Source organism: Pundamilia nyererei, unplaced genomic scaffold (genome assembly GCF_000239375.1).
Source record: "Pundamilia nyererei isolate P.nyererei 1_Seehausen unplaced genomic scaffold, PunNye1.0 scaffold00127, whole genome shotgun sequence".
Taxonomy (NCBI): Eukaryota; Metazoa; Chordata; class Actinopteri; order Cichliformes; family Cichlidae; genus Pundamilia; species Pundamilia nyererei.
Genome location: NW_005187528.1, coordinates 1,837,508 through 1,854,033, shown reverse-complemented (window position 1 = coordinate 1,854,033; position 16,526 = coordinate 1,837,508). Strand labels below are relative to the sequence as shown.

At 38.8% G+C, this 16,526-nt stretch overlaps 1 protein-coding gene across 1 annotated transcript; it reads right to left on the bottom strand.

Moving 5' to 3' along the window:
• Window positions 1-4,354: 4,354 nt before the first annotated feature.
• krt1-c5 (keratin, type 1, gene c5) lies at window positions 4,355-15,159 on the bottom strand. Its single transcript, XM_005743111.1, has 9 exons — window positions 15,101-15,159; window positions 13,848-14,233; window positions 13,551-13,633; window positions 11,999-12,155; window positions 9,891-10,055; window positions 8,855-8,980; window positions 7,152-7,369; window positions 6,042-6,073; window positions 4,355-4,530 (listed from the first exon to the last, which is right to left on the bottom strand). The coding sequence occupies exons 2-9, from the start codon at window positions 14,223-14,225 to the stop codon at window positions 4,415-4,417; spliced, it is 1,275 nt and encodes a 424-aa protein (XP_005743168.1). The 5' UTR covers window positions 14,226-14,233; window positions 15,101-15,159; the 3' UTR covers window positions 4,355-4,414.
• Window positions 15,160-16,526: the final 1,367 nt, after the last annotated feature.

Below are 16,526 nucleotides of genomic sequence, written 5' to 3'. Positions count from 1 at the left end.
TATATGTATTTAAACTTATAAAAATATTGCCACATTTATGTAACTATTTAGTTTTATTAATTTACTTAGAACTACTTTTGCATTATACAATCTTTTATGGTTTATCCATACTTTGAAATACATAACCTATTCATATTCACTAAGTCCTCTAATTATATTGTAAGTAAGGATTTGTTTAGTTAGTTGAGTGATATTAACCTGCTTACTCTATCACTGGGTTAGGAAGTAAAATGGCAGCCATATTATCAATGACACTCAGTTTAACTAACTATTTACATAGCCTTACATTGAAAACAAGTTAAATTGCTTATGACTTGGTAAAGATTATCTGTCATGCCCAGACAGTGTGGAGAGAAGAAAACAGAGAATGTATTTAGATCAGGTGAAGTTCAGTGTTGTGTCTCTACAAGACCACAGGACTGTCAAGGCTGTGTGAGGGTTTTATGGGCGATGCCTGGGTGAATAAGAATGCTCCCAACACTGAATTAAAAGTTGACTCCTGCTCTCCAGAAGCTTGACAGGAGAGGAATTAGATGAGGATGCCAAACACACTGCAACAATCACATCCAGTGGTTTTTATAGGAGAGCTGGTGGTTTATTTTCTTTGACTGGAATCCTAGAACCCCCTCTGTCATAGAGCAGCTGTGAATAATCATCTAAAGGACAGAAGAAATCTCTACAGTTTAACAAAAGAACACTGGTCCATCCAAAACATGTCATTAAAAATAAGGGAAAACTGAGGACAGTCCATATGTAGAACATAGAGCAGAGGTGTCACAGCAGGTTTTAATTAAAAGTTTTTTTCAGTCTGGGGAGCTTTAAGGGGGCTGCTTCAATGTTCTGGACTGAATCCCATTTAACACATCACCTCTACCCACACAAAACCCACACCACACACTGAGCCACAACAGTCAATGTGGGTTAAATAACTCACTATTTACAAGACAAGAAGACAGACACTGCCCCTGTGGGAAGCCAACTCAGTCCCCAGAGTTCTTGGTCATAACAGAGCTATTTAAGCAGTTTGAATTTGAGTTTTTATGTCCAAGAAATGCTCAGCTAGACTGCAAAAATACAAAATGAAAACAGAAATGGTTACACCGAACAAACCAGGTACAGAAGGGAGCAGCCTCCAGGCAAAAATGTGTTGACATGTGAGTGGAGGCAAGTGGAAATTATGGGTGAGATCAAAAGGTTCCCCATCAAAAAAAATGATTGTTCTCCTCAGTGAATGGTTGTAAATGTATACAATAACACTGAATGAGCTGAATACTATTGGTTAATTATTCAAACTGTTCAAACAAATTCATTTTTTTTAAAGTGGGCTCTGCCTCATGGTTTGGTCCACAGCCTACTCCTCCTCCCCTCCTTTACTTTGCAAACGGTAAGACATTATTAACACTCAGTAAGTTAAGCGGCCTGACTAGTAAAGCCTTTACTAGTCCCTAAGGACCCCAAAGTGCTTTACACAACCAGTCATCCACCCACTCACACTGGTGACGGCAAGCTACATTGTAGCCACAGCCACCCTGGGGCACACTGACAGAGGCAAGGCTGCCGGACACTGGCGCAACTGGGCCCTCTGACCACCACCAGTAGGCAACGGGTGAAGGACACAACGACTGAGACTGTCCAAGCCGGGGCTTGAACCGGCAACCTTCCGATTACAGGGCGAACTCTCAACTCTTGAGCCACGATCGCCTCTAACATCAGAATAAGTTAATCACATTTACTGTTCTAACCAGGCTGCATTTTAGCTTTGATAGGTCTCCATTAAATGTTGTGCTTCGGTTTAGGTGCCATGTTAATCTTAATGCACGTTTATGGCAGCAGGTGGTGTGTGCAAATACAACTCACTGAACTGATTTTATTTGGTTTTAACAGTTTCCTCAATGTCCCCCACGCCAGCCTTTTATAACAAGCCTGGAAACACCCCTGCTGCACACCTGCCAGCAATCCTGACTATTCATTACTTTGTGTCCCAACTGCCTGGTCCTCAGTGTTCCCATATTATGCTCCCTCAACACAAAAACACCTCTAAGAAAGATAAAATCCTTCAGCGACCAGACAACAAAAACTCAAAGTGGCTGAAATCCCCAAATGCACACGGAGCACTTTGTTTTCACAAGGAAACAAAAAGAGGAACATTTCCCAGTAAAAAAAACCCACACAAAAACAAAGACGAATCCTCTGGGTAGACACCCAAGTATCTTTTACTTGAGTCGCACATACAGCAAAAAAGCCCAAAACAAACTCTGATACGATTCTTACCTGTTCCACCTGTTGCACTTTGACTGTAGACTCTTTGTTTCTGCATTGACATCTGACTTTTTCATACACCACCACAGCAGACCACATTAAACACTGCAGGAGCTTGCTCTGCCATCTTTTTTGTAAATTTTCACTTTAATGTGGACACAAACTCACAGAAACACACACACAAAGGTTGTTACCCGACACTGCTGGATTCAGGTTTGGTAGTTTCTGCTCTGTAGGTGCAGAATCACATTTCGTTTTTGTTCTCTGAGTATGAGTCAAGGTTTCTGTTTGAAACAAACCCAGAACACAAAACACATTTTAATCACTGAGTTTTATTGGCACTGTAAAGCCGCTTTGGTTAAAATGTTTATTTGGATATTAAAAGTACATAACAATACTTTCAGTAGTTTTTCACAGTGAAACTATCACACAATAACAGAGTTGGTACAGTCACTTTATGAATGACATTATTGGCACAGTTAAGACAAATATTTAAACACATTTAGCCTCCAGTGATGATCAAAAGAAAGGATTTAACGTTTAGGAAATACTTTCATTTTCACTTTTCACATATATTAAACCTTTAAAATATTGGAAACCGCAAAAATACATGATTATGTTTTTCCTGGATGTTTCATTTTAATGCAATTTGAGCAAAGTCATCTATGACAGCATAACGGGAATAACATGCTGTGGCAGATAATTTCAAAAGAAAATTTTCTAACAGCTCAACAAATATCAACACAACAACTGTTTGCGGGCAGTGTGTGTGCTAGCTAAAGCTGCCCAGAGATGGAGAACGACGTAAGAAAGACAGGACAGAAGAGGAAGAACAGGGGTTATATTTAAAGGTAAGGACTGCTCAGTGATATTTGAAAATTGTAAACTGTTACTATCATGTTTTATACTATCATTTTTTAATCAAACAGTGGGTCTGTTTATGATGTGTTCTGATAAATTATACACTTTCATATTTTTTGAAACATCCTGCGAAACACACTGAGGTAAACTAACTAATTCAGATTTTTCAGTGTTACGCTGATGGATTTACAGTGAGGCAGTGTGTTGGACCAGTGTTGGACTGTTGTGTTCATGGTCAAATTGGGTTACATCCAGTGTAGCAAATTTGATTTTAGGCAGATGATGATGTGTCCTACATAACAGATTCAAGCTGACTACATTCATTAGAATTGGAATACAGATTGGAATTTTGTTTGTAGTCTCACATACTAACATAATTTTATGATGATGATGATGATTATTATTATTACTACAAGCTTCAGTTAGCTTTGCACAAAAATCGCTGGTAGAAATATCCTCTAAAAGTACTTTTAGTACATCTCAGAGCCTGTACTTTTACCGGAGTACTTTTTAAACACAGGTTTCTGTACTTCTATTTACATAAAGAATACTTTTGCCACCTGTGATGATACTGGAAAAAGAACATTTTATGTATATTATTTGCATAACTGGGTCTTAATTAATAATTTCTAAAAATATGTGAAAATCTTTCATGCTGCAGAACTAGGATATATTAGTAATTCCATTTTATTTTAGAAAATAGTGACGAGAAGTTGCATTAAAAATGGGTTGACCTTTTCAAAGACATTTTAAGAAAATTAAACTTCATGGATTTGATTTAAAGACTGAAAAGCACAACAAAGACCATCACAGTGCATCGTTTTCTAAACTGACTGTAACCCTCAGAAGTGTGGAAGCAATTATAAATCTTTAGTCAGACTTATTTTAGTATTGAAGAAGAAGAATCTGGTCAGCCTTGTTCCAATACACTGACAATAACGTGTGATAATCTTGTGATGTCTTATTCATCACTGCTGATCACCACAACCCTAACCCTACGGTAGAAGAATATGCCATTTTTTGCTTCTTTTTTCATATTCTTTGCAATCGTGGGAACAAAAAAGTAATTTTAAGTGATGTGTATAAACTATTTATGTAAGACTATTATATAGGAAAGAAGATCTTTTTATATATCTCCAAAATACAGGTGTATGGTCACAGCTGGAGCCATTATTTAAACCTCACAGGGCTAATATTAGCTGTGATTAAATAAAGTAAATAAAGAAAACAATAATTTGATCCACAGTCAGCTAATGCTTTATGAAACATTGCTTCCGTACTGATGCACTTTGGTTCATTTTTTGCGCTCCTCGATCTCCTCCACCTCGCTGGACTCATCGACTACTTTGCCATTGATCATTGTTTGAGTGACGACTTTCACAATCTTCCTAGTCCTTACATCGGGGTCTTCTGTAACACAGGAGCGAACAATGGTTAGTCACACTAATGCTGCTAATCTAAAGCCACAGAAAGTGTCATTAACAGTGTAACAACAGTGCTATACTCAGATAAGAAGTTTATATTGAGGCTACGAAGCCACACTGACCCCGAGAAAAGGGATTCCTACTTTCCCCGAGTGAGTCATGTGCTATTTTGATTTTTTTATGATCCCGTGTGAGTATCAAGTGAACACATGTTCACAAAAGAGTTTGAATAGCAAAGGAAAGGATCAGATTTTCCTGCATTGTTGGCCTACTGGAAGAATTTAAGATGACTAAAATTACCCAGCTTTACAAGAGCAGACTGTAACAGACATAAAGGACAACAGCACTCAAGTTCTTTTTATACTGACTTCCTATAGAAGCCTGTACTGAAACATGGGACCCTCTTGCAGTAGTGATGAATTCTGGCCTCTGGTATGACACTGGATACCATTCAACAATGGTTTTCAAACTTTTTTTTGCCCAGAGCGCACCAAAGTTTCGAGGCACACCTGTATTCAAGTGTGTAAAAATAGATTCTGTGGCCTCGATCATGCCTGCTTGAGGATAAGCACACGCACGAGAGCTGCAGAAACTGCTGGTGAGTATGCCTTCCTTTTTTACATTGGTTGCATTTGAGTGATGTACATTTCATCATCAATGAGGTGAAAACGAAGCTCCGAACTCTAATTATTTGTCCAAGCAAAGCTTTACTAAAATTTTACCAAATAAGAGTGTGTTGCTCAGAGGGACTCCATAATAGTGACAAGACGTCCCACCTCTGCAAGCGATAATATCCAGTTAAGTTGGCCTTAAAATGCATTGCGATTGGTGGATTGTAGTGTGACAGTGTGCCGCAGTGAGTCACAAAACATTTTCAGAAACACGAACATCTGCATCGAGCCTTGAATTTATGTCACTCTGTCCCAAGTCGCATAAATTCTCAAATGTTTGGAGCACAGACAGCACCAGACACCGTGGATAAATATCTATTCTATTCTCTTGTAAAGTTCTCTAGAGTTCTCTTGTAGATCACATTTTTAGTTGGTGCGTTGTATTAAATGGCTGACAAGTGGACATCTGCAACGAGTGTCACGATCACTGTCTCGTGACAAGTGACATCCTCCCGACCCAAGCAGACCTTAGCACACCTCTAACTGCAAAAACTATAATTATAAAAACCATAACTGTAAGATTAAGGTACTTCTAGTAACTTATTGGTGCCATCCGCCTGTAGTATGATACCCACAATATTGTATTTCTAACGGTTTCTTTTGCTCTACTAGCAAATAACTTCTGTTATGAAAGAATTTAACACAAACCATCGACAGCCTTTATATCTCTGGTTTAAATTCAGCAGTTTTAAAGCATGTCAACTCTGGCTCGGAAAACTTGTTGGATTTCAAGTGCTTCTCCCAGACTAGCATTATCCAACCTAAACTTACAGATGACACGCTCAGATTTGCAACAGATTTGTTAAATTTAATAATCTGAACTTACTTTTAAGAGGTGGAGGGGGAGTTTCTTTCACCCTGTAGGACAAAATTATAATCAGTGAAGGCAAAGCAGAAAGCAGGTTCAAGCAAATACAGTTCTGCATTGTGGGAAAAAACACTTTGTTCTCATGTTTTCTTTTGTCTAATTATTTATTGTATTTTATATTTATTCTTTTTTTCACTGTAGTTATGGGTATCATTTATTACACCTTGTCACTAATATTCATACCATTTAAGGTCATTAAGCTTGTTTATTAAAACTAAAGTACAAACTAAAAGTAAAAACATTTTAGTTAATGATTAAAAATGTTTTAACTAACTGAAACATTTATGCTTAGTGTAGTAAAAATGTTATTACACCTTGCTTGATGAGGCATTGATGCACATTTTTATTGAGAGTCTGACCATCGGTCAGTTGCTTTTAAAAAGTTATGTTTTTATTAAATTACCTGCACTGATTTTTCTAAATTTGGTCTCAGAGACATGTCCTCCATACAGTAATTAAAAAGACTAAAACAAAACAATGAAACTAATAACAACTAAACAAAAACTAAACATTTTCAAATTCTGAAAACTAAACTGAAAATAAGTAAATCAACTCTGAAAACAAACTAAGAAGAAACTAGTTTAAAAACAAAAACTCAAATATGAAATAAAAATACTAACTAGAAAGCACAATTTTTTAACTCTGTCCAAAGTTTAGTCTATACAAACGTATGTGCAAAAGTAAATAACCAAATAAAATATAAGGTGTTAATAAACTTGAGATTCCTGGTAGGCTGATTTTTCCGTGTAAATGCGACCCCTGTTTCTAATTTATGCTCATCTAAAACAAACTGTGGTAAATTTACTGAACAGACAAGATAATCTTATTTCTGCTAAAAACAAAATGCACATATGTCCCAAAATGGAGAGCAAGTCCTTTAATTCAAAGACTAATAAATGTACAAATGCCTCCTTCTTGTAGAAAGTATGAATAACTACAAGAGTCATTTGTTTTTTGGATAATATTCAAGTAAAAAAATATGCATTTGAAAAGGAACTGGTCCTGTGACTGTTGTTATTTTGGGACTGTGCATCCCTTAGGCTTAGATTTGTTTTTCTACTTGCTTACACGTCCTCTCCTTCCAGCAGCCTCCTGTAGGTGGCGATCTCCATCTCCAGGTTCTGCTTGATGCGTAGTAGCTGTTCGTAGTCAGTCTTGTTGCGCTGCATGTCCAAACGCAGCTGAGACAGCTCATCCTCCAGCTGTGTCAGAATGGCCTGAAGACGGTCCATGTCCACAGAGTACTTGTGTCCCGATTCTCCGAGATTTCCCTCTAACACGCTAACCTGTAAACACAGCATACTGATGCTGAATAGCCACAACAGATAACTTATTCTCCTCTGTGTTACATAATTACTAAAGCTGGCTTGAATATTCAGACAGGTCGCCTCCTTCGCTATATGTCATCAAGAACTGCGTTTAAGGAACAGCTTTATCCTGAGAAGCACAGATAACAGTCTGAGCATGCATGGTTAAAAACACATAATGTCTTTGGGAACAATAATCAAATTTTGAGTTAGTTGTCTAAAATGTCGTCCTTTGCTTACTTAAGATGGGACTGCCCACTCTGATATTAAAATATATATATTTTTCATTAAAGTGAAATAATTAATGCTCTAATGTCTGTGTGCTAAAGATGAAGCATCAATAATAAGGGTGCTGGTTTAGGGTGAAAGTAGAATAGACTTGCCTTTTGGGGAATTAATTACAGAGCAATCATAAATAACAAAATAACAAAACAGCCATTTAAATATTTAAAACTGCATGAACATTTTTTTTGTTGCTCTTAATGGCATTTAAATTGTCATCGATTGTGTACACAGTGATTTCCGACAGTCAGAAAATTTTAAAATGACACGTTATTCTTGATTTTCTGACTTTCTTTAAATCTTTAACTGCTAAATCTCATCAGTAGTGCAAATAGCTAAAATGAGGCACTGGCTATAAGAAGCTGAAATGAAGTTGTTACTGTAAAGGATGCTCAGCACCAGGAAGTAAATCTTTAGGATACTAAAATGAATCAATTAAAACATAAAGAAGGATCAAAGCTGTGTTAAAGGTTTGGCTTTGTTAAAGCTTTTCACATTTCAAAAAGTAGTATAGCAGTCTTAATTTTGGGAATGGCTAAAAAAATATTAAGTTGTAAATTTATAGTCTGATACTCCTGCTCTAACGGGCTGTATGGTCTTCATGCAACAGTAGAAACTTTGAGGATGGAGGTAAACACAGTGAGGATAAAACGGCAAAGCCTCCATATTAACTCACTGTTCACACGGACCATAAAGAGTGTCACCACTGTCAGAAAATCAGTCAAAAACTGCTGCTTTGTAATTTTACCTATTAAGAAGTTTTCCTGTCAGCACTATAATACGTCTGCATTCATTACTGTGCGATCAGGCTGAGCAGATATCTGAAAGCTACATTTGCCTCCAGTGAACATGTCTGCATGCTGTACATCATTTCTGAGTTCACAGGAAGTGGAGACAAAACACCAGGTTTTTGTGTCTTGTCACACTGATTGATTGTGGAAGCATTATTAACCTGCTGTGTACATTGTATCTATACAGCAGCAGCTCTTAACTGACATAAAGAAGGCAGCTGTTACCTATAGCTAGTCTCGACAAGTGTGCGGGGGAGGATGTGAGGATGGGGTGAGGACCAGTCATTCATGTGCCCTCATACAGGGTTTCTAATGTCTCCGTCTCACGGAAACCTCACCGCTGAAGAAGATAAGTAGTCATTCAAATGTATATGAACAAACTGTACTGTACCTGTTTACGAACGCTCTCAAGCTCAACTTCTAGAGCCTGAAGGAAACGCCGCCTCTCACTGAGCTCACTTTGGGCACAACGCAAAGCCTCGTTGCTTTCTTTGACCTCCGACTGTACTGCCTCTAACTGTAAACACATAAAAACATAACATTCAAAACAATTCAACACAGCACTCAACTCAGGGTGCTTCATACTGTAAAGTAAAGACCCGACAACATTAGGTAGAGAACCCCCAAAATCAGGCAATCCCTTATGACTTGGAGACCTTGAAGAGGACGAACGTGCTTTAACAGGAAGAAACCAGAACCAAGATCAGGGCGGAGCAGTTATCTGCTAAAACTGATTTGGTGATGACAGAGAAGGGAAGGGAAAAGAAAATTAATGTAGTAGCATAAAAATGCTCGATGAGTAACAAGAGGTGAAGTACTTGATTACTTTCTAGCTGCCTAAGCTGGTTAACTAAGCAATGTTTCAGGTCAACCTGATGCAGCGCTAACTATAAGCCAAAAGTGAAAGTTTGAAGCCTAATTAGTATATCATTGAACCTAGTTAGGGAGGTGGTTCTGGTAGCTGAAGGCTTTGCTTCCAGTTCTATTTTGAGAAACTCTGGGAACCAGACGTAGGCCTGCAGTCTGAGAGTGAAGTGCTCTGATGGGATAATATAATGCATTAAGGTCTTTAAGATGTTATGTGGACTGACCCTTCAAGACTTTCTATGCAAGAAGGAGGATTTTAAATTAAATGATGAGCTTAACAGGAAGCCAGTGAACAAACAAGGGACAAATATGATCCCTCGCTTTCTCTCTTTCTCTACTCATTTGGACCAACTGACAGCTTTTCAGGGAGTTTTTGGGACATGCTGATAAAAAGGAATGACAATAGTCCCGACTAGCTGTAACCAATGCATCTAGTTTGTTAGGATAGGATAAATTGTAATTTTTTACAATATTGCGGAGATGAAAGAAAGCAGTCCTACATATTTATTTACTGTGGGGAAAAGACAGAAGAACAAGAGCTGGTTTGTGCAGTTACACACCTTCTTCAGGTACCAAGACTCGGCCTCCTCCTTGTTCTTGCGAACAATGCCCTCATATTGGACCCTGAGTTCAGCCAAGATGGCCCCAAGATCAGGACTTTGAGCCGCATCCACCTCCACGTTCACCTGCTCATTGTCCAAACGGGCCTTCAGGGAGTTCATTTCCTGCAGACATTTAAAGAAGGAATGGAGGGAAAAAGCAGCATCTTACTGTAGATGCACTGTAATGTAAATCATGGTTATAACAGAAATATTTTGATGTCCACCTATTAATCCACCAACTTCAACTTCAAGTGGTTTTACTACACTTAGTACTGCCTTTTGATACAGACATTGAGCAAACAAAAATAAGTTGTGTGCTATAAAAGAGCTGCTATATTAAATGAAAACCATTAAATGCCTCTGGTGGATTAAGCTTGTAAACTGAGATGTTCAGGGACCAGAGCTGAAATTTAGAAAAAGGTCTGATGTTCAGATGGAAAAAACCTGTTGTCTGCTTGTTTTGTTTGTTTGTTTTAATAAAGGAGGAGCTTTGAGGCTTCCTTTTAACTGGTGTGAGACTGTTTCAGCAGCGTGAGACTGAAGGTGAAAGTCATGCCATCAGCGCGAGAGCTGGTAAACCTGCTTTAACATCATCCATGTTGCCTAATTGGCTGTTTGTTTTCAATGAGCTAACCTATTGTTACAGCAGATGTAGGTTAGAGTCGATCAAAACTCTAATGTACTTTGTTAAATTAGCTTTACACGTCTCCCCTGTGTTCCCTGTGACTTCTTGTGAAGTCAGTCTTGTTTTGGTGCTTGTTTATCTTTCTGTCTTTGTGTCATGTCTGAGTTTCTCTTTCCGTGTTCCGTTTCTTCCTGTTTCATTTTGGTGGTTTGTCGTGTATTCAGTTCTATTTGCCTGTCACCTGTAATTAGTTGCAGCTGTTCTCACACCTGTTGCTTGTTCCTCGTTATCCTCTGCATATATATGTGTTGTCTCATTCATCCCTTGCCCTTTATCACATTCTCTCTCATGGCTGTGTCCTTCCTCGTGCATTTCCCCAGATGAGTTGTACTTTCAGCACCTGACCTGCTGCTCTTTGTTTAGTTAAGAGCTGTGCAATAAAGTTGTTCTGGAATTTTAATTCTCGCCTTCCTACCTTGACACCCATAATAACATCAGCTACATGTGCAGGAGTAATCCCACAAAATCAGCTCAGCTTTCATATCACAGAAACTTCACAGCTCTTTGATAACTATTTTACGCTACCATTGTTCGCTTCCTTTAAATCTTTACAGTAGTTGTAAAGTTTTTATTCACAACATATGAAGCCTCAAGAAAAAGCCAGCGCCAAGTGATAATCTTCAGGGGACTAGCCAAATATAATAAGGTTTTTTAAAGAAAGAATCCCACCGTGAATTAAAAGTTATTACTGTATTGTTCATAAAGCTCACAAGATAATTAAAGTTTAAATGAGTGATCACTGTAGCTGCCTAAAAGAGTGCAACCACAGGTTGTGTGTCAGAAGGCTTCATCTACTTCACTTTTGCTACAAATTAATTTCTGAGACATTTATATGGTAGCTGCATCAACACCTCTTGGGTTTTGTAGTTCTTACTGGCTGCAACAATTATGAAATTTTTTTTTGTTTTTTAATTCTCGATTTAAGAAAAATTAGATGTGTTGAAAAATAACAAAATAAAAAAGCTGCGCTGTACAGTTATGATAACACTCTAATTACAGTCAGTCAAATTTTATACATTTTTAAGACAAAATAAAAAATTCCCTCTGTGTAAAATTCAGTCTACATCCTGGACACCACACCTGACTGCCTAAACACACACAGACTGTTGCGATGACTGGGCTCAAACACTCCTGCTTTGTGTACATTGGAGTTACCTCGTTATCTTGAAGCAGTCTGGTTACAAAGATGAAGGGTGTGTCCCTGTACTTATATTATCGTATTTCAGACACCGGACACTGTTTAAACCTTGTGGGAGAAAACACAAACTGACCTGGCAGAGAACTAGTTTATATGAACTTGTGTCTTGTGAAGAAGATAATAATAATGGATATGTAAACACTGTTTAAGCTCTTGTAACCTTCGTTTTGGCAGCAGTCTCACCTCCTGGTGATTCTTCTTGAGGAAGTAGAGCTCCTCCTTCAGGCTGTCCAGGTCTCCTCGGAGAGTGGCGATGATCTGGTCGTGGTCTGACTTTGCTCTCCTCAGAGCCTGACAGTCCCTCTCCACTGACTGGCACAAGGTGGCCTCTGCCTCCCATCTGCATTAAAAAAAAAAAAACAGCATTAAAGACAAGATTAAATCAAATAAATGAACTTTCACACTTGTGCTGTAGCTCTGCACTTGAGAACAGAAATATTTGATGTAGTCAGGTTGGATATGAGCAATCAACAGAATAACAGCTGTGACTTTATTTCCAAAAGACCCATGTGTTGTGTTGAAGAGATTTCATATATAGAAATATGTACCACAATTTTGTGGCAAGTCAGCCAGGCAAATCAGTAAGAATGCACACATACATTACCACAACATTCTGGGAAAAGCTAAAATTTCATGAGGAAATGGGGGTAAATGCAGAAAGTAATCACAGAAATTACTTTTAACCTGCCAGCTCTTCCTGTACACTATATCCAAGTAACCACGTTACCTATGGTGCATAGAGCATTTCTAGTTGTGTCAATGTGTCTGAAGTGGCTACTTCCTGCTGTCTGTACATGTGGAAAATATCCCAACACGATTCCCTGTAAATTCTCACAAGTTCATGTTAAGAGAAAAGGAGGTCATCAGTAAACATGTGCAATTTTAGGCCAGGTTTGTACCTTTTGTGTACATTATTGAAAAATACTCATTTTCATGAGATCTGAAAATACTGCAGATTATTTAATACAATCTTTCTGTACCTATAGACCAAAAATATTCCTGCTTCTGCATAAAGAAAAAGACTTTTGAACAAGTAGCAGAAGTGACACTTCCACGCTATTTTCATTTTTCCTCAAGTACCTCAGGAGGCAAGTAGCTCTTAAAGAAAATCAGTTCCCATGAACTTCTACATTAAAATATCCAACTTTACATCATTAAATAGCAGATTTACAGCCTGTTAACTCCTTCGTGTGGATACTGGTGTTAGGGGTGTTGACACTTTGATTAACAGGCACCTGATAAAGGCAGCTGGAGCTAATTAGTAACTCTTCTGTGAATTTGGCACTGAGGCCACTCAGGAATGGATGCACAAATGTGAAAAATCGCATTCAAACTCCTGCAAAGCTCAAAGTTATTAAGGTCCACACTCACTTTGCTGTAAATACCATGAATCACTGTCAGCTGACATATTACTCCCTCACATTAGACCACAAAACATACTATCAACACACTGTGAAAAACACCAGCAGCAGGTATTTCCTGACTCTGTCACCTTTAGCTTCACCTTACCAACTGTAGAATCTCCGTAAGGGGACGATTCTCTTTCTGGCCTGCACCATCTATCATATTCCCCTCTAACTGATGTTGCCATTGTTTGGTACTGGAGCACCCACCGTGGGAATAAGGCATTTATTTCGGCCCCTGACAGAAAGGTCATTTATTCATACTGTTTTGCAGTCTGGCGCTCCCATGTGAACACTCACAGCCAGGGAGAAGACTGCAGTGTGACACTCACTTGACCCTGAAGTCATCAGCCGCCAGCTTGGCATTATCAATCTCCAGCATTATACGGGCATTCTCCAGTGTCTTCTTTCTCACCTAAGTGAAAGAACACAATGCACAGCAAGTTAAAATTACGTGTAGTTTTAATGTGTCTAGTTAAATATTAATTTGTTAAGTTGAGTTCTTCCACCAAAACTGTACTTTAAATTTGAGAATTCATGACAGAACATCACGCACAAATATTATTATTTTTTTCTCAAGACAGGAAGTCTTAAAATGAATTGTATAGTCTAAAGCACTAGACACTGACCTCCTGTCCAATGGCATGGGCCTGTGCCATCATCCCCTCAATGTCGTACCCTTTTGGAGCTCTGTCCAGCATAAGCTGCTTGATCTTCACCTCCAGCTCAGCATTGGATTTCTCCAGTGACCGCACCTTGTCCAGGTAGTTGGCCAGCCTGTCGTTCAGGCCCTGCATGGTCTCCTTCTCGCTGACGCTGAGGCCATTGGAGAGGCTGGAGCCCAGCACGTTGAGGCCATTGCCCAGAGAGAGGGAGCGCGACAGAGTGGCGATCGAGGAAAGATTGGAGACAGAGGGTTTGGAGCGGATGCTGCGTCCACTGCCCCTCACAGAGATGTTGGAGAAGGAGGGCTGCCGCACTGAGCGCACAGAGAGAGCAGAGGCCATGGTGTCCACTACACAGATAGTTAGATACATTTGGGTCAATAAGGATCAATAAGGAAGACAAAAACACACCTAGAGGTCTTTTTATGCCTATCATACACCAGAAAACTCTGAAAGGGCTAAAAGTCAAGGCACCCTGTCATATCTTAAGGTAGTATGTCATTAGGCATTGTTCAAAGAATGGAGTCACTATTTACGAGGTTATAACTAGTTTCCTTTTGAGATGATTTCCCATCAAGAAAATAAAATAAAAATATTAGTAGATTGATACATGAACAGGCTGTCATGGCCACTTCTGTCTTATTTTGTTCTCAAAATCACCCAAAAGGAAAAAATAGAAAGTACTTCAGAATAGACAACATTGGTTAGGAAAACAGACAGTGCACACCTATTGGTTCTTAAAGTCACATGATTAATCCAGCAAGATCAGCCATTTGATTTGTCCTGTTGGATTTGATAGATCTGAAACAACTCTGAGTTTTATGACTTTCTACTAAACGATTGCCAAAAATGTAACAATAAATGATTTTCTTGAGATCCTGAAAAACTTAAAAAGTCACTTGGATCACCCTGTAACATTTTTTGTCATCTTTTGTCTCCCTTTTCCAGGTTTCTGTTGAATATTCAAGCAGGAAATATTACCAATCATGTTTCTGTTCTACTAAAGAAACACTGTGTTTGAAATACAAGTGCTGGATACCAAGCATCATCACTCTTTCCTCGTCACAGAGTTATTTAAGAAGAACAGCAATGACGTTCTAGTAAATTTCAAGTCCCTGAGAGCTTTACATCATCCAGAAAATGTGTTCCCTATTCAGCTACTCTGAGCTGTAAATTGATGAACAGAAACAGAGGAAAGGGACAAAAACAGTATTTACCTGGAGCTCAGTTGTTCAGTTGGTCTCTTCTTGTCGCTGATGGTGAGAGTGATTGTTGTTGCTGGAGCAGCTTTCACAGGTGAGTCCGGCTGTAGAGGATCAGCTGTCCTGGCTGGGGAGGAGCCAGTCATGTAACCAATCCCACAACAACAAAGGAGAGGATGCAATATGACACCTTGTGGAGGACTGAAAAAATACAGAGGTGCACATGAGTTTAAATCAATGTGTCCTTTCATTTGAGGAAAAACTGTACTGCTACTGTCAGTATAGTTTATAGTTTAACCTGCTTTTTTCAGGTAATATAAGTATATCTAAGATGAATATGGCAGAAAAATCGTTCAAAAGAGAACAAATGTAATAGGTTGTTGGGGGAAAAAAGTTGCATTCACTCAATATTGTTACATAAAAAACAAGCCAGTCCTGCCCAGCAGAAAATTTGGCCTTTACTTCTATATTTGTCCTCACAATAGCTTCCTCAGACTTGAATCTGACCTGTCTCTTTCCACAGTGGTTGTATTGAGAGCAGACACAATGGCTTTAGAGTGATGTGAGAAGGCTTCACCTGAGGACGGCCAGCCAGGATGGGAAGAAATGAGAGGAAACGGGAACAATGAAGAGAAAGAATGAAAAGAAAGTGAAGACCCCTGAGAAATACACAAAGAAATGCAGGGCGTAGTTGTGGATGAACTGGAAACCTGGCTTATATTTACACACTCACAGACACACACACCCGCATCAACACGCACAGGCACCATTTTATAAGGGTGAATTGTCTCTCAGCCCTCTATTTCCATCTTAGAGCATATAATCCCTTGTTACTGTTGAAAACATGTATGACTTTTGATTTCTTTGGGCTTTATCATGCCAAGAAGATCAGAGCTCTCAGTGACAGTGACCTGATTTAGTGCTGTATGAATTACATCTCACTGCAGCCATCCCCGCCCAGCGCTCGTCTGCATTGGCCAGCTACATTCTGGGACAGCTCACGGTGGAAACTTTCTTTTGTGCCGTTTCTAAGCTAACCGTAAAAGTCACCTATAACCTGTCTGTTTCTACAGGCTGCAGGCACAGTAACATTAATGACTTAAAGCTGTCCAACTTGGCCCAGAATGAATCAAACAAATGGATATTAACTTAAACTGAATGCAGTCTTAACTGCAGGACAAGTGTGTCTGTATTACAGTGTCACTACATTATAATGTAATACAACTGGATGCATACATGTTGTACAAATACACTTGTGTTGACATTCGTTACATTTTTCTGATGTATGTGTGGGATCTTTGTTCCTTAGTCAAAGGGGAAAAGCCATAAAACTGATTCTCACAAGCACAAAAGCAAGACATAGCAAGGATACAGCGACATCATGTGGCTTAAAACACATACTACAGCAGAGAACTTAAGTATTTTTAAAGCTCAAATTTTC